Below are 25,273 nucleotides of genomic sequence, written 5' to 3' on the forward strand. Positions count from 1 at the left end.
TGAACCACACACAAACAAAATGGTAAAATATGGTCTGTACGACGATGTATTCAGCTTATCTGTCTCTCTCCTGAAAAGCGACAAAAACGCCACATACTTCTGTGAAGTGATGAGAGCCGGCGGCGGCCGCACGGCTGGTCTCGGGAAAGTGAGAGACTCGTCATTCTAGACAGCTCCAGTCCGGTCACCCCGGGACCGACGGGAGTGATATCGGGCACACAGACACACACCATAGCACCGGGACGCTCCGATCGCGTGTCTGCAGAGCCGGACCGCGCCTCACAGTCACAGTCGATCGGACACCACAGTCACACCGTCTCACAGTCACATACCAGCTCACAGCAGTGCGGCGCCGCTCGGGTCCACTGGCGGTCCGGCCTCCCTCTGACGCCGGCAGACGCCGCCCCGACCGCACACACAGTTCCGCGCGCACCGCGGTGGGACGGAGCGCCCGCTCAGGCGTACACGTCCTCGCGGTCGGCGCCTGCCGTCTCGCCCTCCTCCAGAGAGGCGAAGTTGAGGAAGTGCGACGGCCGGTGCACCTCGTGGTAGAACTCCTTCGGGTTGGCCAGCGTCAGCTCGTACTTCATGCTCGGGTCGTGGCGCACGCCTGCGGACGGAGAATGTGTCAGTGTCATTGGCGGTGGGCGTTCGGAGCGGTCAGGGCGTGAGACAACATACACAAAACATCACCCATCGGCCGGCTGAAGCAGCAGACGAATAACATTAATATTCATATCAAAGTTACTACTGAAGAATCACAGCCATTCATAGTCGCATGCAGACGGTTAGAAGAATGGCCAACCAGTTGTGAGGACTTGACAGCTATATGTCCGTGTACTCCACGTACCCATGAAGTTGTAGTTCCAGCTGCCCTGCGCCGGCACCATGAAGAAGCCGAGGAAGCGGTCGGAGAGCAGCATCTGGACGCGCTCGTAGTGTGAGGGCAGGTAGCCCTTGGGGTTGTTGCCGCGGTCCGTGTTCTGGCGGCCCCACTCGAAGCCGCTCGGCGTCAGCTTGTAGGCGGTCAGCGAGCACGAGCCGGGCGTGAAGCTGCACGTGATCACCACCGTCTTCTCGCCGTCCCAGCTCGAGTGTTCCGACATCACCTGGGCGAGGGGCGCGCGTCAGAGGGGTGCTACGGGGCCCGTGACAGGAGAGGGCAGTGCACATCTATTGGGGGATGTGAATACCAATAAAGGGGTAGCTGACTAAAAAAGTACGACAAAATACGCCATCATAATATTAGAATCATTTAAAAGTAGTGAGGTACGCGGAGAAAAAGTTAATTGAAGGAGCGCAACTAGACGTCTCAACTGGCCCACGACTGGCCATTACATCCCGCGGATTAACTTCCCCCACCGCGGTGCCCCCTCCCCCGTCCGTCCCCAGGTGCCGCACCTTGGCGTGCGTGGTGATGTCCTGCGGGCTGAGCTGCGGCAGCTCGTTGGGCTGCGTGTGCATCCAGCCGAGCGGCTCCATGTCCTTGAGGTACTCGTGCTGCGGCAGCGCCGACGGCAGGTGCACCGTCTGGTGGGTGCCCCACTGCGGCGCCATGACGATACAGCGGATCTCCTTCACCTGGTGGCCACAGACGCGCGGGACGTGACACGGGGGAGACTGTGCGGACTCCTGTACAACATCGCCGGCCCGCGACGACACGGCTGAAGGCGCTATCCGGTCATACAACAAATGGACAAGGTGTCAGAGATAAGGAAGGTCACGGGTTTGTCAGTTGGGCAGACGTGCAGCGTTATTCAACATGCAGGCGCCTTTTCAGTCGGGAATTAAAGTTCACGCAAATGGCGAAGCAAAGAGAGCCAAAACGAGAATGCATCGAGTAGACAAGGTTCTGGTTTGATTACGACAATCTGAGACGGGAGAGTTCGCAGCCAAACCACTCACCTGAGGGTTGTCCGACGGCGACACGCCGTACAGGTAGCCGGCAATCTGGGCGCGCAGGTCAGAGATGACGATGAACTTCTTGAGGATGTTCTTGGGCAGGATGTAGGTGTAGCCGGCCTCCTTGATGTCGTCCGAGCTGACGTAGATATGGTTGGTGCGCAGGTGCAGATTGGTGGCCGAGATGGCCCGCACGCGCCACTCCGTCTTGGAGTTGAACGTGTTGGACTCGTAGTTGGAGGTGGTGCTGGTGATGATCTCGTCGCCGTGCTTGTTGACCGTGCGCGTGGTGGTGGCGGTCAGCTGGCTCTGCTCCTTGGTCTGCTTCTCGATCTCGGCGATCTGCTGCCGCTGCTGGGACGGCGCGCTGATCTCCATGCCCAGGATGATGTCGCGGATCTCCGACTGCGTCAGCGACGCCACGTTGACGTTGTTCTTCTTTCCGTAGTCGGCCAGGATGAGGTCCTTGAGCTGCACCTCCACCTTGACCCACTCGTCGTCGGAGAGGCTGGGCCAGATGTGGTGCGGCTCGGTGATGGTGGTCTTGTCCGGTTTGAGGATCACCTTGGTGCGATCGTTGTTGACGTGCAGCGCGCGCAGGATCAGGATCAGACGCGAGAAGGCCGTGTACGAGCTGATGGTCTTGAGCCAGTCGTCGTACAGGTTGAAGAGCACCATCTGCGGCTCGGTGGCCTTGAGGATCAGGTCGCCGAACTTCTCCACCTTGAGGCAGGCCTGGAAGGGCAGCTGCAGCTCCGAGCCCTTGATGACGATATTGGGGAAGTCGAGCAGATGCACCTGGGGGCAGAGAGACAGGTATGTCAGGGTGGGGAGGACAACACCAATGCAATAATATCGTGATCATATACAGAATGAGCAGCCTTCATGAATCTCGTGTAAGTAATCCTGATATGATCGTCTGATCCAGGCGATCAGACGCAAGACGAGAGTGACGAAAACGAGCGTTCATCATCACAACATGGAAGCTTTCGGACCCAACTTGCCCAGAATAACATTCAGAATGCCAGAGGCCAGCTGCTGCTTTCAGTAAAGGAGCGCTCTTCTTACCTCGAGCGGGTCCAGCATGCCCTTCCTGGTGACGATGATCTGTTTGGGCTGCTCCTCGACGGGCAGCGAGCGAATGAGCGCGGCCACCTCCTCGGCGGTCTTCCACTTGGCCAGCTGGCCCAGACGCTTCTGACCTGTACAACGCAGCCAGACAGTCAGAAACGTGGCAAGTAAATGTACATAAACACATCCAGCAAACGAGGCGCTACGAGCTCAGAACGTCAATGACGAGCTGTGGCCATCATACAATGAAAAGATGGTGAATACTGAATATCTATCGATGTGTACACGTATGGATCGGTGCGTCAGCAATATTAATTGACCTCTGAGAAATGATGAAACGATGTCAGTACGATCCATAAGAGCCGACGCTGTTGTGACCCGCATATTCGCGGCCAGCAGCGCAGCTGCCCCGATCTTGCGTACGTACCCGCCCAGACGGAGGTGTGGATGATCTTGAGGAAGAGCTGGCCGGTGCGCGGGTTGAAGATGAAGATGGCGCCGTTGATGGGCTTGGTGGTCAGGTTGCCCTCGAACGTCTTGTGGATGGTGACGCGGTACACGTTCGTGTCGTCCACGAACCTGAGGAGCGCGACGGCCGTCAGCGAATCGAACAGCACGCGCAGGGGAGGGTCGGCACGCAACCATTCCTACATCAAGTGTACAAGAAACAACTGTTAATTACACGTTTGGTCGTCTGAACCTAAGTCTCTTTTATGATTGCTAAACAAAACAATAATGAACAAACGAAAGCACTTCCATCCTTCGCTGTTGTGACACTACACCGCGTTTCGCCAGCACAGTCCGTCGGGCAGGCAGTTTACTCACCAGATGATCTGGTTGCTGAAGAGCTCGCCGTAGTTCTGCGAGCTCAGGTAGGGTTCGGTGGGCTCCGAACTGTACAGCTGGAGGCCCTTCCTGATCCGCTCGCGCAGCACGTACAGAGCCGGGTTGGCCTTCATGATCTTGGCCATGGCCTGCTGGATGAGCGGCTTGCTGCCCGGGAACCAGTTGCCGTAGGCGCTGTAACGGACGGTGGCCAGCGTCAGAGGAGAGACGGGGAACAGAACAAATATAGATAGCCAGCAAAAAGTCAGCATGGGATGCTTCACTATCATGGAGGAAAGGAAACAGACGTTAGAAAAGCAACAAGGGACGCCGTGCTAAAATCCTGATCAGACATTTGCTTGAACATGTTACCACAAGATATTATCCATTTCTCAGCTAGAGTCACGGAGCACAGCCTCTATAGTCACAGTTCTGCGCATGTCAGCCGCAGTCACAGCCGCCGCTGTACCACCGTCTCACCTGTGCAGGTTGTAGGCCAGGTCGATGGCGATCAGCAGCCCGGTCGGGGACGGGTAGATGGACATGTTGTCGGTGGTGTAGTCGAGGAACTTGGCGCGCGCGTACCGCTCGATGTCGTGCGAGTCGTAGTCGCCCCAGCGCAGCTGCACGTCGATCCAGTACTTTTGCGTGGTCGTGTTGTCCATGGTGTCCTTGCTGTCGGCCAGCAGCGACGGGCGCGACACGTTCCACTTGTAGGCGGCGAACAGTAGCATGTCGGCGCACGACGAGTTCATCTTGTACGACTTGCGCGGGTGGATGGTCTCCTTCTGGACGGTCTCGATCTCCAGGGCGTCCAGCTCCTGGTCGAACACCTGGCACAGGTCCATCACCACCGACTCGTGCACCTTCTGCCACAGATGGGCGCGGAAGATCTGGATCAGCGAGATCTTCAGCGTGGGGATCTTGCCGTGCATGAAGATGCCCGTCAGGTCGAGCTGCACCTGGAAGCCGACGTAGACGTTGGCGCGGTTGATGGTGGGCGACCACCAGAGCGTGAAGCGCCGGTTGGGGATCTGGTTGAGACCGGAGCGCTGCGCCATCGTCAGCTTCTTGTACTTCATCGACTCCTCGAAGCCGCTGGCCTTCTCCCAGAAGAGGCCCTCCCACGTGGGGAAGTAGGTGCCCTTGAAGAGCGTGTGCTCCAGGATACCCTCCACGCCGCCCAGGGCCTGCCGCCGAGAGAGACACGGGGTCAGTGACAGACGACAGGGTTCTCTGCACGGCGCGGAGTAACGAAAAAATGCAGAGCACAATGAAATACTGTAGACATTTTTTTCCCGAAGGAACAGTAGGGTAAGTTCTTTTGAACTAGAGGTCGATATTGCATCTAGCGAAAAAAGACATCACATAACATAAACAATGGAGTGGGGATAATTACAAGGAAACGACGAAAGGACAACTAGAATATCTGCCTAATGACATGAGCAAAGCATTTCATCACCAGCAGCAGCCAATAATTGCAAGACTTCTTTGGCAAACCAAGAGACTAACTTCGACAAAGTCTCGCCACCCGCTCCCAGTAGCCCCGCGGCGGCGCAGCCCGGGACCCGCGGCCGCGCCGACCGCCGGCCGGCCGGAGTCTCACCTGGATCATGTCTGTGCGGTAGTTGTTGAGGTTCCACAGCTTGCCGTCGTGGCGCTGGTGCGTCCACCAGAACGGGTTCTGCTTCAGCACCTGGTACATCTTGAACTCGGTGCGTACGCGCCAGCCCTTGTCGTAGGCCAGCGTGTGCCGGTCCTTCTGGAAGAGGGTGTTGATGCGCGGGATGCCGCGGTCCCACGAGTCCTCCAGGTCCTGCGGCGGGCGGACGGAGAGACGTCAGGCGACAAAACTCATATCAACCGTGATATGTCAACCGGTAGATATTAGTTAACTGTGTGAAAACAATTGCACTTCACGGGTTTGGTCCCCTACTGACGAACATAAAAATATTGCCAAGATATGTTTGACAATAAAGATCAATTACTTATAGCAATCGCAGGCGATAAGCGAACGTTCAGTAAGACGTCTTAGCGACGATACGAAAAACCAATCTGGCGCAAAGCATTATGCCCCTCATCGAGACTGGTCAGCTCACTGGGCGCTACTCTGATTGTCAAGGCCTGCCTGCCTACTCTCGGTTCCCTCTGCCGAGCCCCGTCGCCGTGACCCACCTCGAGCGTGAGCCGCCGATTCTGTGCGTTGGCCTCCTGGCGTTTGAGCGCGTACTCGGCCCAGACGCGCTGCGAGTCGATGAACTCGGACTCCCAGGGCTGCACGTAGCGGTACAGGTTGGGGATCAGCTGGTCCTCGTCGTGCGACATGCCCGAGCGGAAGTGGGTGATGCCGACGTCCGTCTGTTTGGACCAGCGCAGGTCCGACTGCGGGATCAGCACGTGGCCCATGCTGAGCATGCCCAGGCCGCCCAGCTCCTTGGGCGTGTAGAACACCACCGGCGGGAACCGGGAGGGCATCTTGGAGTTGAGGCCGATCTTGATGCGCGTCTGGATCTTGTTCTCGCACTTGACCAGCAGGTCGAGCAGCTCCTGGGTGTTGACCACCGCCTCGCGGAAGTAGGTCATCAGGCCGATCAGCGCCGTGTTCCACTTGTTCACGATCTGGCGACGAAGGAACAGAACGCAACGCCACGGGTGAGAACAGTCAGACAGGACAGCACTCAATACTGGACAGCATGGAACGTTAAGCGAAACGTCATCATGAAGACTGTAGGGCGTAGGCCTTCTCTCATGGTTGTTTCAAACTGCTCTACCTACGTCAAATAAAATGGCCCAGCGGATGCTTAAATATCCATCAGCCAGTCTCTGTTCTCTGCCGTACCGTCACCCCACTCAGGTTTCAAACAGTCTGCCCACCCGGCACCCACCTTGGTGAACGTGGTCGATCCGGACGCCATGAGGATCTGTCGGACGCGGTTGTGGAAGCGCTGCATCGACTCGTCGTCGACGCGCAGGAAGCACTGGGCCGTGCGCTCCTTGGTCAGCTCGTGCTGCAGGTTCCACACGCCGTCGCGGTGCTTCAGCTCCTCGTTGGTGGTCCGGCACTGGAGTAAAGAAGAGAGAAGTACGTTACGGTACGAGTCATACGCGGGAACATGACAGACGGACAGACAGCGGCACAGAACAGCTAAGAAAGTAAGCTCTTGGTCTCTAATGGTCCGGGTATAAGGTATTGGTCTTGATATTGACATTGGTATTGGTAGGTATGGGTATTGGTCTTCTAAGCACATTCTTCACATTCTAAGCAGTCATGGGAGCATTCAAGAGAGACTATTAAGTTATACTGTTTCGTTCTAGATCCTGGTCCCACTGCCGACGTCCTACCTTGGGCAGGATGCGGCACTCGAAGCCGGCCATGTTGAAGAGCTGGTTGGGGTTGTCCTTGCTGTAGACGCTGACGAAGCTGTCCTCCCAGTGGATGGTGGTGACGGAGCGCGGCAGCCGCGACTTTATGTCCCAGAACACGGCGCGGCCCAGATTCACGTCGTGCTTCATCAGACGCATCCGGGAGTCACGCGGCCAGCACTTTTTGTTGTTGTAGCCCACGATGTTCTCGTTGTTGGGGTCAGGGTGCTCGGTCAGGTACCTGTCGGAAGAGGGGGACGTTGTCAGCGGAACGCCTTACAGCTGTGCATCGCCAGCGCGACACAATATACTCGTAAAGGCGCCACGCCATAGCCTTACATTATGTGCGATGACATTTCGCGTATTCTCAAAGAAACAAAATGAAACATTCTCGCAGCACCTCTCCCGTGCCGTGCCGTGCCCCACCTCTGGATGAGGTCGCGCGCCTCCTCGGCGGTGAAGCGGAAGAAGATGTGGATGCGGTCGACGTAGCGGCAGTAGAGCCGGATGGGGTGGGCCACCTCGGTCACCGTGTCCTGGTAGCTGAGGAAGTCGTTGGGCAGCTGCGGCGGGCCGGCCATCTCGGAGGCGCGCTGCAGACCCAGCACCAGCAGGTCCAGCACCAGACCGTAGTACTGCACGATGAACGAGGCGAACTGCAGGCCGCGGATGATGCCGTACGAGTTCGTGTGGTTCATGTCCTGTGGAGCGGGGCGGACGGCGCCGGTCAGAGCGGGAACTGGCCAAGCGAGGAACACACTGGCAGATGCAGGGATGTGAGGGAAAGTCATCAGAGGCATGTCCACCAGAAATCCGATTTTCAACGCTACACAGATTTCTGACAAATAACTGAAGAATCCGAGCGGATTCAGCCTAAAAACGAGTGAATTCTAAAAAACCAACAAACGAAAAGAATAGACACTTACTGAAGGCACAGAAGATAGTCGCACGTTTCGCAGCATACGGCCATGAATTGTGGAAAACCCAACCAAAAACAGCTAGCCTCATTGCCGGCTTCCCCACAGCCCTCCAAATGCCCCACCTTGTAGTTGATGAGGACGTTGTTCTTGGCCGTCATGTAGTCGGCGATGTTGTGGTCGACGATGAGCCGCAGCAGCCGGTTCAGCAGCGTCAGGTCGATCTTCTCGTAGAGCTTGTTGAACTTGGACTCGAGCATGACGTTGCACTCTCCCTCGGCCGTGTCCCACACGTCCTGCAGGTTGTTCACGCCTGACGACGACGAAGGAAAGTTAGATGTCACACAAGAAGAGGTAAGGGGTCATATACATAGCATTGCCACTCTGCGTAAACGAAGGAGTCACACAGGTTACAGTGAGATCAGCGCTATCGTAAGGAAATAAACGATATCACGGATAAAAAGGTTAAACATGGCGAGGTCCGAGGTCGTATAGGTGAAAACACGGTAACACACGCTGAAAGGTCAGACACAGACTTACCAACAGATAAGTTACAGCATGTTTACAACGCACGGTCAAAAACAATCGTAAGACAGACTGGATAAAGTGACACACATCCCGCGCCCTGAAGCGTCCCACGTACCTTGGCACCACTTGTAGACGAGAAGTGGCGGCGGCTCGGTGTCGGCCGGTTTGATCCAGGGCGGGAAGAGGCGGCGCTTGTCGGCCTCGTACCACAGATACTGGTCCAGGTAGGCGTCCGTGATTTTCTCCAGCGGCTCCACATCGTGGTACACGGGCACCAGGTGGCTGTACAGGTCCATGAACTCGATACCGATCTGAGGTGGGACAGATATATAGTTCACATTGGGAGCACAGGCAGCGTGCGCGTGAGCGCCCACACAATGACTTTTGTATCTTGATATAAAGGCGGAGATGCTAGCAATGAAATGTAGCTTTTGGCGACAAAACAAAACGGGAGTCTTCAGAACCGAACCATCACAATTTGAAAAGGAACATGAAGATTACTCGGGCATGGGACCCAAATGACTGAACACAAAACCAGCCCTTCCCGGTCACCGACCTCCTTGAAGGCGCGCTGGGTCAGCAGGTGACGTTTGATGCGCGACAGCGCCTCGTGCGGGTTGTCGTAGGCCTGCTCGATCAGGCCCAGCTCCTCGCGCTGCGACTGGTTCAGGCGCGACTTGACGCTGTAGGCCTCCTTCAGCCGCTCCAGCGCCAGGATCAGCAGCTTGGTGTCGTGCTTGTAGCTGAGCGGCGGGAACGGGATGGGCGCGAACCGGCGCGACTCGAGCCAGTGCACGGTGGTTGTGTAGATGGCCACCGCCTCCTCGGGCGAGATGTACGGACCGTCCTGGCAGCGGGACGGCGACCGAAGGTCAGCAGGGAGAGAACCGGCGACGGACATACACGGGAGACGGCAGGTCACAGCGGGACATTGTTTGCTTATTGGCCGGCTTTAGGGCGCGTCGACTACAGGAGTCATATTGCGCCCGTCACTTCAAACTAACAAAACAAAGGTGTCGAGGAAGAACCATATCATACTATACACCCCACCGCGTCCCGGTCCGCGCACCTTGAGGTAGTTGTGCTGCCTCTCCTGTTCGGCCTTCAGGTACAGTCGCGTCAGGCGGCCCAGGTTCTTCTTGCAGACGGTCTTGTCGACGGTGGCGCCGCGCCGGATCCGCTCGCGGTTGTAGTGCGCCGTGTTCGTCCACCAGTCGGCCTTCATCTTCACGTACCGCAGGATCATGTTCTCGACCGGCGTCGGCAGGCCAGGCACCTGAGAGATGGGCGGGGTTACACTAAGTCACCAGCGGGGACCGTGACATTATACCAAAACCTAGCACAAGAAAACATAAAACGGCACAAAATTCACTACCAAATGAATCTATGTATATCACAATCCCAAAAGTCCGACATCACCCCGGACGGATCGGAGCCCAGTGATAAGCCCGTAACCAGCTGGCGATGTTCCAGCTCACAACTCACTTTCCAGGGGATGTTGGCCTTCCAGCAGCGCCACGCCTCGCTCAGGTGCTGCAGGATGGTGCGCGCCTTGTTCTGCTTGATGCCCTCGGGCATCATGTCCAGGATGTCGTGCATCACGGAGGCACGCAGCTCCAGGTCAAAGTGGGACTCGACGCGCTGCTTCGTCACCGTCTTGGCCACTCCCTGGGGACGGCAGAACGACAGTCAGTCGCCTGGCGAGCCAGCCATAGCACACTGAACTGTTACTGAATGTACGCGACATAGCGAGTGCACGACGAAAGTAAGAAGACGAATAGCCACACTTCCCGCTAATTAACGCAAAACTTTAGTAATATGTACATTGTGAAACTGATCAACTGCCTTTCGATGGCGGGCATTTTACATAGTCTCAGAGCAAAACTCGGTCGCAAATGACTTGCTTGCGCCCAATATGTTTCACGAGCGAACGTCCTGAAGATCTGCAAGTTCTGCACAACTAGCTCACCTTGGAGTGTCGTCCCTCGAACTGCCTGCTGAGCAGGTTGCCCAGCCAGCGCTCCAGCAGGGGCGTGATGCCGCGCAGGAAGAAGAGCCAGACGCGCCAGCCGGGCGCCCACACGCCGCACCCGGGACCCTTGCCCACCGGACCCTGCGAACGCGGGGGAACAGCGCTGTTAGAGGTACATAAGGGAAAGTTGTAAGAGGTGTTGCAGGAAGGAAACAACAGACAGGAGCTGTTGGATCAATACCAGATTTAGCCCACACAATCATACTCGAAAGACAAGCAGAGGTAAATGAGTAAACACACAAGTCATTCATGAGCTTTGTGACCCATTCCTTAAAGGGACAAAAGTTAACCGGTCGCCTTCCAAGACTGACCGTGTTGAAGCGGTAGTAGATGAGGTGCTTGAGGTCCTTGCACATGCGGATCTGCTTCATCAGCTTGTACTTGTAGCGGTACATGCCCGTGAGCTGACCGACGTGCGCGAAGATGTACTGCAGGCCGTCGGCCAGCTGGAAGGCGTCCACGTTGTTGAGCCGGTACTGCACGTGCGCGTCCACGATCAGCTTGGTGAGCCGCAGGATCTCACGGCACAGATGGAACGCTGTCGAGACGCGCGGGCACACGGTCAGGTGATGAGGTGGCACGCGGCGGCGACTACAACCGCTCAATGAAAGCTGGGGTAAGGAGTAATATTTTCTAATAAGGTAAGTCTAGACAGGTGACGTGATACCTAGATGATATTTCAGGGGCAAAGAACGGCGTGAAGAAACGTTGTAAGACGATGTTAGCAAAGACCCAGGAGTTCAGGACAACCGATCAAGACGCACGGATAATAATTTGAACTCACCGTTTCCGAACCTGCTCTTCTTTCGCTCCTTGGTAGTGAGCGTCTTGACAGGCTTGAGGTTGAAGTTGTAGTCGAGATGCAGGTAGTTGAGGTTTTTGCGGTGGATCAGCAGGTTGAGCATGTTGTAGCCCTGTCTGCAGACCTGCAGGCCCGCCTCCACCCAGTCCAGCGACGTCAGCTGGAAGAACTTGGTGGCCTTGAAGCTGCGGAACAGGTAGCGCTTCTTCTGCGGCTTGGGTGGTTTGTGCTTGAGCGCGTTCAGCACGTAGTACTTGAGCAGCTTCTGGTAGCTGACGCGTACCTTCACCGGCTGGCCGGCCGGGCAGTGTTCGCGGTACCACGACTTGACGATGGGCACGTCCAGGGCGCGGCGCGTGCGTCCCGAGCGCAGGCAGAAGGGGCGCGGCGCCCAGAGCAGCGCGATGCCGTTGGCCGTGTTGTCCGAGTAGAGCGGCGAGTCCTGCAGGAACGGCTGCACGTAGTCGGGCAGCTCGAACTCCTCCTCGTCCTCCGGCAGGTCCTCCTCGTGCTGTCCGACACAGACCAGAGTCAGTCATACACGGAGACGGAGACCCTCGGGCAGGTCCTCCTCGTGCTGTCCGACACAGACCAGAGTCAGTCATACACGGAGACGGAGACCCTCCGGCAGGTCCTCCTCGTGCTGTCCGACACAGACCAGAGTCAGTCATACACGGAGACGGAGACCCTCCGGCAGGTCCTCCTCGTGCTGTCCGACACAGACCAGAGTCAGTCATACACGGAGACGGAGACCCTCCGGCAGGTCCTCCTCGTGCTGTCCGACACAGACCAGAGTCAGTCATACACGGAGACGGAGACCCTCGGGCAGGTCCTCCTCGTGCTGTCCGACACAGACCAGAGTCAGTCACACACGGAGACGGAGACTAGATGTTTTAATCGGCATACAGCACTCCGGCCGCAGATCAACAGGCAGTGATTAACTGCAAAGTAATTACCAGTAAAACGCCTTTTGGGCGAAGAACGAGCGAGCGAGGTAGTGAGCCCTGCACGTGCGGAAGGGCGAGAGGGTGCTTCCAACGGGCTTGTGCAAAGCACCCTTCTAACCGGTCGCTAGCGGTGTGCCAAATTTGAACGCAATCGGCCCAGCCGTTCCTGAGATCTGGAAGCGGCATTCTGCACGTGCGCACGTGCAAACGGGGTCCAAAATGACTTTTGCACGGCACCCTACTAACTGGTCCCCAACCGTGTACCAAATTTGAGCGCAATCGGCCCAGCCGTTCTCGAGATCTGGAAACGCCCCCTGCACGTGCGCACGTGCAGTAGCACCCTAACATGGAACACATGGAAATGCATTGCCTGGTGGGTGCCTACCTGTATGCCAAGTTTCAGGGAAATCGCCCCAGTAATTACCGAGTTACTGAAATGGGAACAAATTTGGCACCTCTTATTGTTGTATTTTGCACGTGCACTGGGGGTGACCCACACACATCGAGAGTATCGTATTTTGGGTAGAAGGGATGCTGCTACCCTACAAAAATTACCGCAAGTCAATCGCCCAAGCGGCTGCTGAGATATGAGCCTCTCAAAATCACTACTTTTGCAAAACAGCTTGAACACCCTTGACTTTTCACGTGGCACGTGCCACCACGGTCACTGAGATGTATCAAAAGTAGTCAATTACGGGGTAGAAGGGATGGGGCTACCCAACAAAAAAGACCGCAGGCCAATCGGTCTAGCGGTTGCTGAGATATAAGCCTCTCAAAAGCGTTACAGGCCGGGCCGGGCCGGGCCGGGCCGGGCCGCTCATACTGAGATTTTTCCGTTATATTGAAAAGACTCACTTCGCTCGCTGCGCTCGCTCGCTCGTAATAACGTGCATAGCTGATATCCAATGATTAAAATTGTGAAAAATACATATCGACAATAAATAATACGTGAAGCGTTTCAGTTTTTTGGGATAACCGCCCAAACCACACCACCTACAGACACGATTCAACCACCAATCGACAGCTCTCGATCGTGGCTATGTGCGCGGCACATTTTTAATCGCATTTGCACCCCCCAAATAGCCAAACTCGGCCCCTCGACTATGTCGCCCGACGCTCCAGAGATGGCGCTGACTGTCTGCGTGACGTCAGCTCACACGACCGGCGATCGCCAATCATAAAACGTGCATGTCGCCGCTGGGCAACCAATTCCAGCGTACTGTCTTGCTTTTGCCCTCTTGTTCTGAAAATTTGGTCAAGAAACATGGCGTATAACCTTCATTTAAAACCAAATTTCCTCCCAACCACTTTGCCGTAAAACGCCGCAATACGCACCAGACCATGTCATCAACCCTTGCAGGGTACCCAGGCTTATTCAAAGCGGTGCGGTGTGTGTCCTTGATGGCTCAGCTGGTAGAGTGGTGGACTCCTGTGGTGTGGGTCGCTGGTTCGATTCCAGCTCGGGATGTTTTTAAAACGTGCTTACATCTTTAGTTGCAGTACCCGGCCGCTAGGGTCGCGACCCCGTAGAGGTCGCTGCGGTCCCCACGTGACCGACCGGTCGCAGTCACGGGCCGGCGGCGGCGCAGTGTGGGGCGAGTGGGCAGAGGGGTTGGTGCGGTAACTGCGGTGCCGTCAGAGCGGCCGCTGCCGGACAGCGGGAATGCGGCATGATACAGACATGGGAAGGGGGGTAAAGAAATGATGGAGGGAGAGAAGGAAGGGCAAGTGTGCAAATGATTGAGTCGGTGAGAGAACAAGTACAGAGGATGGAGCCGAAAGACGTTTTTAAAATGCACTTACAGCTTAGTTGCAGCACTCGGCCGCTACGAATAACTACATTACCGATTCTGAGTGGCGGGCGGGGGGTGGGGGGGGGGGGGGGGGGGGGGGCGAGGTACCCAGATTTGGGATAGGTTGATTACAGAATTCCACAAAATACTGACAAGATTATCGATTATGTTTAGTGGGGACGGGGAAGGGCACAGGGAAGGGCACGGGGACAGGACGGAGACGAAGACGGAGACGGAGAATGTAGCGGCCAGCAGGAGCGGGGACGGAGACGGAGACAAAGAGAGCGGGAGCGGGAGCGGGAATGGGAGCTGGGACGGGAACTGGGACGGAGATGGGGATGGAATCCGAGACGAGACAGATACAGAGACAAAGGCAGAGAGGGAAGACGGAGACGGAAACAGAGCAGCCATAATTATATCTTTAGCACTGAAAACATTACCGATCGTGAGTGGATGGGTCCCGGGGAGAGGGGGGGGGGGGTGCAGAGGGAGGAAGGCGGGGGAGGGTCGGGGCGAGTCACTCAGATATGGGATAGGTTAGTTACAGAATTCCACAAAATACTGAAAAAATAGCGATCATGTTTAGTATTACGAGCGTACCAATATACGTATAGCGTCTTGAACTGGGACATAAAAACGTATATGTATCTGCGGCGCGGGCGGGGAAGAAGCCACTAGCCATTACGTACTTTTTTCAGTACCAAGAGGGGATTGGAGTAGAGGGGAGAGGAGGGGAAGGGAGGGAGTGGAGGGAAGGGGAGGAAATCGAGGGAGGGAGGGAGGGGGCCGGGGGGAGCGAAGAAGTGCGATGAAGGAGACGGGGAGAGGAGGGAGAGAGACGGATGGGGAGGGGTAAGTAATCATACGATTGGATCAGTGATCGACAAAGTCAGAGAGCGGACAGGAGGGAGGGAAGAGGGATGGAGGGAGAGAGGGAGTCAGAAAGGGAAAGGAAAAGAGAGAGAGAGAGAGAGAGAGAGAGAGAGAGAGAGAGAGAGAGAGAGAGAGAGAGAGAGAGAGAGAGAGAGAGAGAGAGAGAGAGAGAGAGAGAGAGAGAGAGAGAGAGAAAAAAAAGCGGGCATTATTGACGGGACGGGCAGGAATTTCTATATAGATGTTCAAACGACGATTAGCGCCGGTAGGCGTGGGAGGGTGACCTAGGACGGGCAGGGATTTCTATATAGGTAGATGTTCAACCCACAGTGTATATAAATAGTTCAAACGACGATTAGCGCCGGTAGGCGCGGGAGGGTGACCTAGGTCTTGCGGGCGGGGAAGAAGCCACTAGCCAGTACTTTTTTCAGTACCAAGAGGGGATTGGAGTAGAGGGGAGAGGAGGGGAAGGGAGGGAGTGGAGGGAAGGGGAGGAAATCGAGGGAGGGAGGGAGGGAGGGGGGAGAGAAGAAGTGCGATGAAGGAGACGGGGAGAGGAGGGAGAGAGACGGATGGGGAGAGGTAAGTAAGCATACGATTGGATCAGTGATCGACAAAGTCAGAGAGCGGAGAGGAGGGAAGGAAGAGGGATGGAGGCAGGGAGGAAGTGAGAAAGGGAAAGGAAAAGGAAAAGTGAGAGAGAGAGAGAGAGAGAGAGAGAGAGAGAGAGAGAGAGAGAGAGAGAGAGAGAGAGAGAGAGAGAGAGCGAGAGCGAAGAGAGAGAGAGAGAGAGAGAGAGAGAGAGAGAGAGAGGAGAGAGAGAGAGAGAGAGAGAGAGAGAGAGAGAGAGAGAGAGAGAGAGAGAGAGAGAGAGAGAGAGAGAGAGAGAGAGAGAGAGAGAGAGAGAGAGAGAGAGAGAGAGAGAGAGAGAGAGAGAGAGAGAGAGAGAGAGAGAGAGAGAGAGAGAGAGAGAGAGAGAGAGAGAGAGAGAAAGCGGGCATTATGGACGGGATTTTGGACGGGACGGGCAGGGATTTCTATATACAGGGTGTTTCACAATTAACGTTACAAGATCAAAGCTCAATATCTCTGGGCATAATGACTTTATTTCCGCCAAAATTGCACCATATGCACCCAAAACCACAGAGACCAACATCCTTAAGTGCTACTCGAAGTGGCCGCCTCCAGCCTTCACAGCGGCAGCCAACCGTCTCCTGAAGTCACGGACTGCGGCACGCACAACCGCGTCGGAGGTAGGTCCTACAACACGTCACGAGGTAGGAAATGACGTCATTGCCATTGAAGCCTGTGCGTTGAAGACTTGAAATTCATACAGGAGGTGCGTAATAGATACCTGTTGACTACACCACGCAGCCATGTACAGCCGTCTTCAAACAGGTCCGCGAGCAACAAGCTTATCACACAGGCTCTAATCCTGATATTCGAGATAATCGCAGACTCGGACCTCATTTGGATCAGTCTTTCATCTGCTACACCCATTATCTGTCCAAAGGGCATTCAAAATGCAATTAACCAGGACCAGAATTATGTGCTCTTTCCAATGGTGTATAGTGTTTTCAGAAAAACCACCTTTAAGTGCACCAAAATTGAGTGGGAACTCTTGTAACGGTAATTGTGAAACACCCTGTAGATGTTCAAACGACGATTACAATTAGCGCCGGTAGGCGCGGGAGGGTGACCTAGTAAATATCCTATTCGTTGAAATATTCTCCAAAATGTGATAGAAACAGTCAAGGTTTGGACGTGACGCTAGCATCCGGCTGCGGAGCTGCTGCTGCCGGCCAATATCCAGCCACGCGGCGAAGAGGGCCGTGCTGTGGCCCGGCGCCGGCCGGCCGCCGGCAGACGCTGGCCCCGGCGGCCAGCCGGCCGGGGCGGTACGGGGCGGGACGGTCCCCAGGCTCACCTTGACGGCGTGCCGGTGAGAGATGGGGGTTCACCAGCGGGTCAAAGTAGAAGGCCGGCAGGTCCGGGTCCTCCGTCTTGATAAACACCACGTTCGGCGTGTGGTACCTGAGCGGAACAGCAAGCGCTTTAGACATCGATGCATTTAGCCCATCATCAATGCACAATCCTACAAAGCATCTTCATGAAACAAGTGCAAGCTTAACCCTCGCCCGTAAACGCCGATCTGCCACCTTCGCCCATGCAGGGGGGGGGGGTTGGTGCGACCCCCCCTTGGCGTTTGAAAACGGAGCGTCGTAGAGCTTAGCGGAAAAGACCAACGGATTGCTCTCGCCGAGATCTCGCGATTGGTGGTATATTTTTTGGTCCTAGGTCAACATTTGACCTACTTTTGACCGGTCAAAGGTCAATATTCGGAAAAATAGACTTTTTTCAACTTTCCGCGGCGATTGCGGCAAAACGGTGGGAGATATCGACTTAAAACCTTCACTATCGTGTTCCTTGATTAATTCTCTATCGTTTGGTATGTATTTCGTTTCCCTAGCTCTAAAAATGGCGCGTTGGGAGCGCCGGAAGTCGGCAAGGTCACAGTCGGCGGCAGAAATTCGAAAAATCAAAATTTAAATTTTTGAAATCTGATTGTATTTTTGGATTTGGGAGGTCCATTTGCTCCCTATAGAAGCTAATATTGCTGCATATTCCCACTGAGGTGACAAGAATTAGCAAAATAATGGTTCGGGCGCTTTTCAAAAATAGTACCGGACGCTGTTCCTCTTGTGACGTCATAGCTCCGTGACCTGACCTGACCCGGTCAAGTTTCTTATACCATATGATAGCCAATACTTGCCCCAACATGCATGGGAAGTTTCATCACGATCCATCAACCGATGTCCGTACCACCGACAGGAAACCTCGGGCGTTGGCACTCAGTTTGTGAAAATCCGGCCGGAGGCTGTTCCCTTTGTGACGTCATAACTCCGTGACCTGACATGACCCGGTCAATTTTTTTTTATCAAAAGATGCGCAAGGTTTGCCCCATAAGGTACCCAAAATTTGGCGGCGCTGCGCGCCGCCGTTTTTGCACTATTTCCGAAAAGCCTCAGGGGGGGGGGGGGGGGGGTTGCACCAACCCCCCCCCCCTACATGGGCGAGGGTTAAATTGTAAAGACAACCCCTAGAATCTAATACTATAAACATATCACTTTCTTCATGTTGCTCTGTGTTCTACATAGAAGAGTAGGTACATAACTGACTAATACATAACACCAGTAAAACGCCTTTTGGGCGAAGAACGAGCGAGCGAGATAGTGAGCCCTGCACGTGCGGAAGGGCGAGAGGGTACTTCCAACGGGCTAGCGCAAAGCGCCCTTCTAACCGGTCGCTAGCGGTGTACCAAATTTGAACGCAATCGGTCCAGCCGTTCCTGAGATCTGGAAGCGGCATTCTGCACGTGCGCACGTGCAAACGGGGTCCAAACTGACTTAATTTGCACGGCACCCTACTAACTGGTCCCCAACCGTGTACCAAAGTTGAGCGCAATCGGCCCAGCCGTTCTCGAGATCTGGAAGCGCCCCCTGCACGTGCGCACGTGCAGTAGCACCTTAACCGCAACACATGGGAATGCATTGCCTGGTGGGTGCCTACCTGTATGCCAAGTTTCAGCGAAATCGTTCCAGTAATAATTACCGAGTGATTAAAATGGGGACAAATTTGACACCTCTTATTGTTGTATTTTGCACGTGCACTGGGGGTGACCCACATGCATCGAGAGTATCCTATTTTTGGTAGAATGGATGCTGCTACCCTACAAAAATTACCGCAAGTCAATCGCCCAAGCGGCTGCTGAGATATGAGCCTCTTAAAATCACTACTTTTGCAAAACTGCTTGAACACCCTTGACTTTTCACGTGGCACGTGCCACGACAGTCACTGAGATGTATCAAAAGTAGTCAATTACGGGGTAGAAGGGATGGGGCTACCCAGCAAAAAAGACCGCAGGCCAATCGGTCCAGCGGTTGCTGAAATATAAGCCTCTCAAAAGCGTTACAGGCCGGGCCGGGCCGGGCCGGGCCGCTCATACTGAGATTTTCCCGTTATATTGAAAAGACTCGCTTCGCTCGCTGCGCTCGCTCGCTCGTAAAAACATACATACCTAACTACAGTTATAGTGGGTGTTGAGGTACTTACCACGAGAGGTGGACGAACTGCGGCATGTTGTTGTACAGGTAGGGGAAGGCGATGCGGTACTCGGTCCGGATCGGCTGACGGATGATGATCTTGTTGATGTCGTTGAACTCGTTCCAGTCCTCGTCACTGAAATGGGCAGCAGGGTTCATGGTTCATCCATTCAGCGTCCATGTCAACTCGTCAAATTCCCTTGAATACTAACGAACATCTCGTTCACCAGCATTGAATTTTGCGATAGACGTGCAGCACAGCCGACTGAAGAACCGACACGCCGCGCAGCCCTTCCCGTTGCCAGCTCAGAGCTGTCCACTCACCCGAGATTGGTGTCCTTGATGAGCGGCTCGAACTTGGGTCCGCCCGGGATGGCCATGTTGAGCGCCTTGGCGGTGAAGAAGGACTTGAGGTCGAAGAGGTAGAAGTAGTTGTCGTCGACCAGGTCTGTGAGCAGCTGATTGGCCAGCCGGTACAGGGTGGCCATCTGCGGCAGACTCAGCTGCCACCGACGGTACGTCGAGCCGTTCACGTGCCTGGCGGGACAGGAAACGCTGTCAGAACGACACAGAACACAGGGTGCGCTCACAAACTACAGCAACAGACAGCTGAAAATGCTCATATAAGAATACAGACATCCAATGCCTAGATTGAAAACATGCCCCACATGAATCCAATCGATACTATGATTTTTACGTAAAAAGAAAAACGAAGCAGCAAATCCTCCGCACAAATCTCCCCTTCACAAAACCACCGCATCAAATCACCTCTAAAAACTCTCACTTTTCCATCCTCACACCCTCCCCTTGCTCACTTTGTGTCGACGAGCGGCTTTCCGTCATAGAACCACTGGCTGACGGCGCTGTCCTCCTCCTCGCTCAGCTCGATCTGGATCGCCTCCAGAGGCTCCACGTCCAGGACGTTCTCGGCGTAGTCCAGCGGCGGCTCCTCGTCGTCGAACGGCGGGAAACGCATCCGCTTGAAGTGGCGACGGTCGCGCTTCTCGCGACGCATCATGATCCACATCGTGCTGCGAAGGGGGTCAGAGGAGGTCAGGAGCGTTACCGCATGGGGCTGAAAAGTAACCACGAGTGTTCTCGCAGTAATTGTGACAACAGTGTATTTATTTCATCTGCTTTAACGTTAGCACGAAGTAACTGGAAATAATTTAAAATAATAATTCATGAGAAATAATTTACGAAAACTGCCCATCAATAGGGTATTCACTTGTTCTAGGGACACATTTGTCATTGTTGCATCACTGTTCGTATATTTTAGTACAGCGTTTTCATTAACAGATCGGAGCATAAACAAAAACTAAGACAGGATGTTGAGCACTGTTATGAAATGAGACTGTTTGGCTCGACACTCACCCCCACTGGGCGATGTACACTGGCTCGATGACCCAGGGGATCTCGTCGACGAAGGTGATGGCCCCGGTGATGTGGTAGAGGACGCGGCAGTCGCGGATCTGCTCCCACGGCATCGGCATGTTCTCCAGCAGCTTCAGGATCGCGTGCGGCATGTACTTGAGCGCACTATCAACAGAAATTGAATGTCACCAATAATAAAGCCACTGCTCTTAAAATACACGAAAAAAAACATAAAACCGCTGAATGGAACTGGTACGGTATTAGGCTCTAAGTAAGCAGCTTTCCAGCGGTCCCTCGATTAAAAATAAACGGTGAAATAAAGCTATCAAAAGGGATATCACAAGCAGCAACTGCCCACAATCAACATCAGTGTCGTCATTTGTTATGAAGCACATTTTCGGTAGCGTGTGTCCGAAGTCCTATCTGCGCCACCCCTCCCTCCGCACTCTCTCTCTCCCGTTCCCGTCACCACTCTCCCCCTCTCAGTCTCACCCGAGGTAGACGCGCTTGTCGTGCCGGTACTTCCTGCTGCTCATGTCCCCGTGGTCGCGGATGATTTTCCGCAGGTGCTCCGGAGGCATCTCCTCCTTCTGCGCGTCCACGAAGCCGAACTTACGCTTCTCGGCATAGCGCTTACTCTGCAGCTGCTGCCACTTGCGCGCCTGTACACGACATGGGGCGATACGGAACACGTCAAACGCTGCCCAGAATATCGCCGTGCTGCCAACCCAAATAAGGAACCAGTCATGGTGAAATGCATGCATGGATAGAACAGCCAAAACAATAGCATGATATCAATGAAATACTGTATCATCTGGTTTCACTCAGCAATGCCAATTATGGGCGCCACGCACGTACCTTTTCCTGCAGTTTCTCCTCTGTGATTTTGTCGAGCTGCGCCTGCCGCTGGGCCTGCGCCTGCTGCTGGGCCAGCTGGGCCTGCTGCTGGGCGGCGTGGTGCTGGTGCTGCGCCAGCTGCGCCTGCTGCTGCGCCAGCACCGCCGCCCACGGGTTGCCCGGGATCAGGTACGGCGGCAGCGCCATGGCCACCGAGCTGTGCTCACTCGCTCACACGCACAATGGGATGCGACTGAAACCAGACACAACGGTTATAAAGCGATCATTCATCATTGTGAACACAGATAATGTAGTATAGTGGTTCACTGGGAAAGGGGATTGTGCAATGTGGATGCCATCCTGAATTGGATGTGGATACAGAGAGGAAGAAAACGACAGGTACCTGGCAGAAATGGAGTGATCCCATTCTGCCAACTCTTGTGATTTTCACATTTTCTCTCTACATTCATCAATTGTCAAATGAAAAGGGGGCAAAAATAAGGCTATTTCATGATGCTAGACTGATAGACCCACCTTTACCTAAGAATATAGAGGACCTTCAAATGGCGGGTAGGTGAAGAATGTCGAACATTACCATTAACAAACAGTATACAGATCATTAAGTTATTGTTCCCTTGGCAGCTTAGCTTTATTTGGTGTAGGGCTGCTCAGTGCCTCAAGATCAGTGCATGTTAGAAAATGTCTGCCTGCTCATAAATCCATTTTCCTCAGCAATCTACTCAAGATACCACAAGTGAGAACACATTCTGTTCACAATAATATATGACCTTGTTTGAAATGACAAACTTCGTTTAATGGAAAATGGTCATAATGTGAGTACTTAAATGCTTTAACATTACATGTCATTTGTGTTTGCAATAGTACTTAGTTCAGCTATGTTTTACCATCCAAGTAATATAAAAATCTACCAGAAAAAATTCAATTAATAAGGCAGTCAGTTTGATAATTGGTGGCCCCTGGTTTGACACTGCTAGATAGAACTATAAAGCTGAATATTGCAACTATGCATGGCTCACAAACAAATTACACAGAAATTGAGTTCTAACTTACAGTATGAGCATTCTTCAGTGTCTTCAAGTTCAGACTTAAAAAATGTCGAGCATAACACTAGTGCAAAAGAAGGGTTTCTGCCTTATATATTCTTAAAAAAGGATCTAGGTGCAATATGAGTTGGCTGATAACCAAACTACTCATGGGATCCCATCCCATAGAGTACCAAACTGCAACTTTTGGTCTCAATGGAGTGACATGTAGTTATAGACATTGCCATCAGGGCTAGCAAACATAAAATATTAGTCAAAAGTTTTTGCATGTAGTGCAGATCATGACTTTGTTTGCAAACACTCTTGCACTATAGATTTCCAGTTGTGTGTAAGCAACTTAAATGAATTTATATTCTTTGAAGGTAAACATTGAAAACAACATTACAAAGGTATATGTCCTGAGCTAGAGGTAAAAGTGGAGGTACCTTACAACAGAAAATTATGTAAAAGCTCCAAAATTCCAATAAATAAAAATATTCAGGAGGAAACCTGTAATCATGGGTGGGTAGGCCAACAAGTAATTGCGTATCTAGTCAATGTGGGCACTTCATCTAATGGTTTAACCCTCGCATGTGTGCGACGTTTGCCAGCTTCTAATGTGTAGGGGGGGGGGGGGTCGGTTGGACCCCCCCTTGCCGTTTGGCCCCTGATCGAGCTAGAGCTTCGCGGAAAAAAACGAGCGTGTTGCCCGTGACGACAGGAAGCCGATGATACCCAATTTTAAGGTCCTAGGTCATTGGTTGACCTTCCAGGTCAGGTCAATGACCCAAAGTCGGGAAAATCGGGACCTGTTAGAAAGTCGTAAAGTGTGGCTTCTGAGGGGTTTTTCGGGGTGCTGATCACGAATATCGTGTTAGTTTTGATCACAGATGATGTCTTTAAGCATTTAGACCAGGTCGGGTCAGGTCAGGTCAGGTCAACCAGTAGGCGTCGTGACGGGTATTCGTAGTACGTGTCAACCGCCTCTGCAGCTTCGTAACATGTTACGAAGGCACCAAAACTACTTCGTAAATGTTCAAATGGTTGCTAAATTCGAATTCAGCTTCAAAAACTAGCCTAGAAACATGTACAGCTCGAAAAAGTGAACCGAGGTCACCCGAGGTCACCAAAAGTCAATGACCTGACCTGACCTTCAGGTGACCTTGACACCCACCCTAATGCATGGAAGCAACATCAAATCACATGTTTGAACGTTTGAAACCACGAAAAGCTTGCAAACGCGCGGCCAATGCGAGCCGACATACGCAGAATCGCGATTCCGGCCAAACATGGTCTCGGAAAAGAGATCACAGGTCAAAGGTCATTTGGGTCAGGGTCATGAAATTTTCAGGGTAGGTGTAAAATTGATCAATGTGAGGGTACTGAAAGTTTCGTCGCGATCGGCCGCTTTTTACGCGAGTTATTCGCGAAAAACCATGGGGGGGGGTCCATCCGATCCCCACCCCTACACATGCGAGGGTTAAATGCCTAGGGTATGTGACATGTGTGAAGATGAAGTCCAAGTGGTGTGTATAATGTGGGTTCATAGGTTGGTAGGTTGGTACCTATGTTGTAGGTTATAGGTAGTAGATTGGTAGGTTGAGGGTTAGTAGGTTAGTAGGTAAGGTTAGGACAGCTTATATTTTTTATTTCTGGGACTTCATCTTCACACTTACCTCAAATAGAAGGTAATAAATTTGATAGGCTGACATATCCATTATCAACTATCCCCCTAGATGTTGGACACATTACAGCATATGAAATCCTTCAAAACAGGTTATAGACACTGATTACAAAAGAAGATGCTCACAGCTCGAGGTAATTGAAGGTAAGGTAAGGTAATATCACTCAAGTCATATGGAGTCATGTCACACATGCCACAGAAATAACCAGAAATATTTATGAACACTCTAAAGCAGGAGAGATTTCAGAGTTACTGTGAAGTTAAAATTACCTACTTATTAATACAAAATGGCTCACCTAACAGCCTATTTATGGTGAATACTTACAATCACCAAATTCTGATGTCCATTCTAACTTTAGGGACAAACTGAAATTAAAATGACCTATCATCAAAGTGAAAAGGTTTACCAATTATGATGGAGTTGGATGTGAGGTGATCCAAGCTTTCAGTGGTGTGTGTAGTGGCACTCACTCTAAAAATTCACTCTAATCATGCATATGCTTGACTTTGAAATTCCGCTTTGTTCAACAAAATGCAAGTGCACAGACACATTGACATCTAACTCACTGTAACCTTGACCTTCAACAAAGGAACATGAAACTAAACCTGTGTTTGATGTCTTGGATGGCAAAGATTCTATGTTGTCCGAGAGACATCAATCACGGGGTAAAGCACTGGAGTACAGCCCCATCATTTGCTTAACAATCACCACAAGATGCAGCCGAAGAAATCTAATGACCTTAAATATTATGTACCCTATGATAATATTTTGAAAAAAAAATAACAGGAAAAGAAAGTGAAAAATCCAATGCCAAGAGAACCTTCAAATTGAAAATAATCGGCAAAGGACAACCCATAAAAAAGTAGCTGAAAGATCACCTGAATATGATGTAGAAGAAAATTATGGCATGTCTTCCCCAAGTCAAAAGTAAATCAAGTGGTTCATATCAAGAATATAGCACTTAAATCAGGCACGTGAACAACGTGAATTAAATTCACGTGAAATTGACTTAAATTCCAACCGGTCACACAAAACTCATTCAGCAAAGAGCGTGCTTCAGTCAAAGTGACGCATGTTTTGCACGTTGTTATGCGGGAGGGTATTTTTATGGAAGCTGTTTCGCTCAATGACGTCATTTCACAAAAAAAATTGAAGCCAGTGAAAATATCTGCCTTTGC

At 52.9% G+C, this 25,273-nt stretch overlaps 1 protein-coding gene across 1 annotated transcript; it reads right to left on the bottom strand.

Moving 5' to 3' along the window:
* Positions 1-23: 23 nt before the first annotated feature.
* LOC122393021 (pre-mRNA-processing-splicing factor 8-like) lies at positions 24-25,160 on the bottom strand. Its single transcript, XM_043388540.1, is given in 30 exon segments — positions 24-610; positions 851-1,109; positions 1,402-1,581; positions 1,906-2,700; positions 2,971-3,104; positions 3,401-3,552; positions 3,799-3,993; positions 4,279-4,988; positions 5,405-5,614; positions 5,974-6,417; positions 6,684-6,860; positions 7,141-7,402; positions 7,588-7,862; positions 8,204-8,391; positions 8,722-8,917; positions 9,163-9,453; positions 9,676-9,882; positions 10,092-10,274; positions 10,576-10,719; positions 10,950-11,176; positions 11,423-11,951; positions 16,981-17,007; positions 17,009-17,087; positions 19,167-19,292; positions 19,481-19,693; positions 19,972-20,187; positions 20,531-20,695; positions 21,023-21,192; positions 21,389-21,620; positions 24,974-25,160. Coding segments are annotated over 29 exon segments (7,095 nt in total). The 5' UTR covers positions 21,575-21,620; positions 24,974-25,160; the 3' UTR covers positions 24-455.
* Between the last annotated feature and the right edge of the window lie 113 nt (positions 25,161-25,273).

Source organism: Amphibalanus amphitrite, unplaced genomic scaffold, assembly GCF_019059575.1.
Source record: "Amphibalanus amphitrite isolate SeventyFive unplaced genomic scaffold, NRLGWU_Aamphi_draft 000512F_arrow, whole genome shotgun sequence".
NCBI classification, from domain to species: Eukaryota; Metazoa; Arthropoda; class Thecostraca; order Balanomorpha; family Balanidae; genus Amphibalanus; species Amphibalanus amphitrite.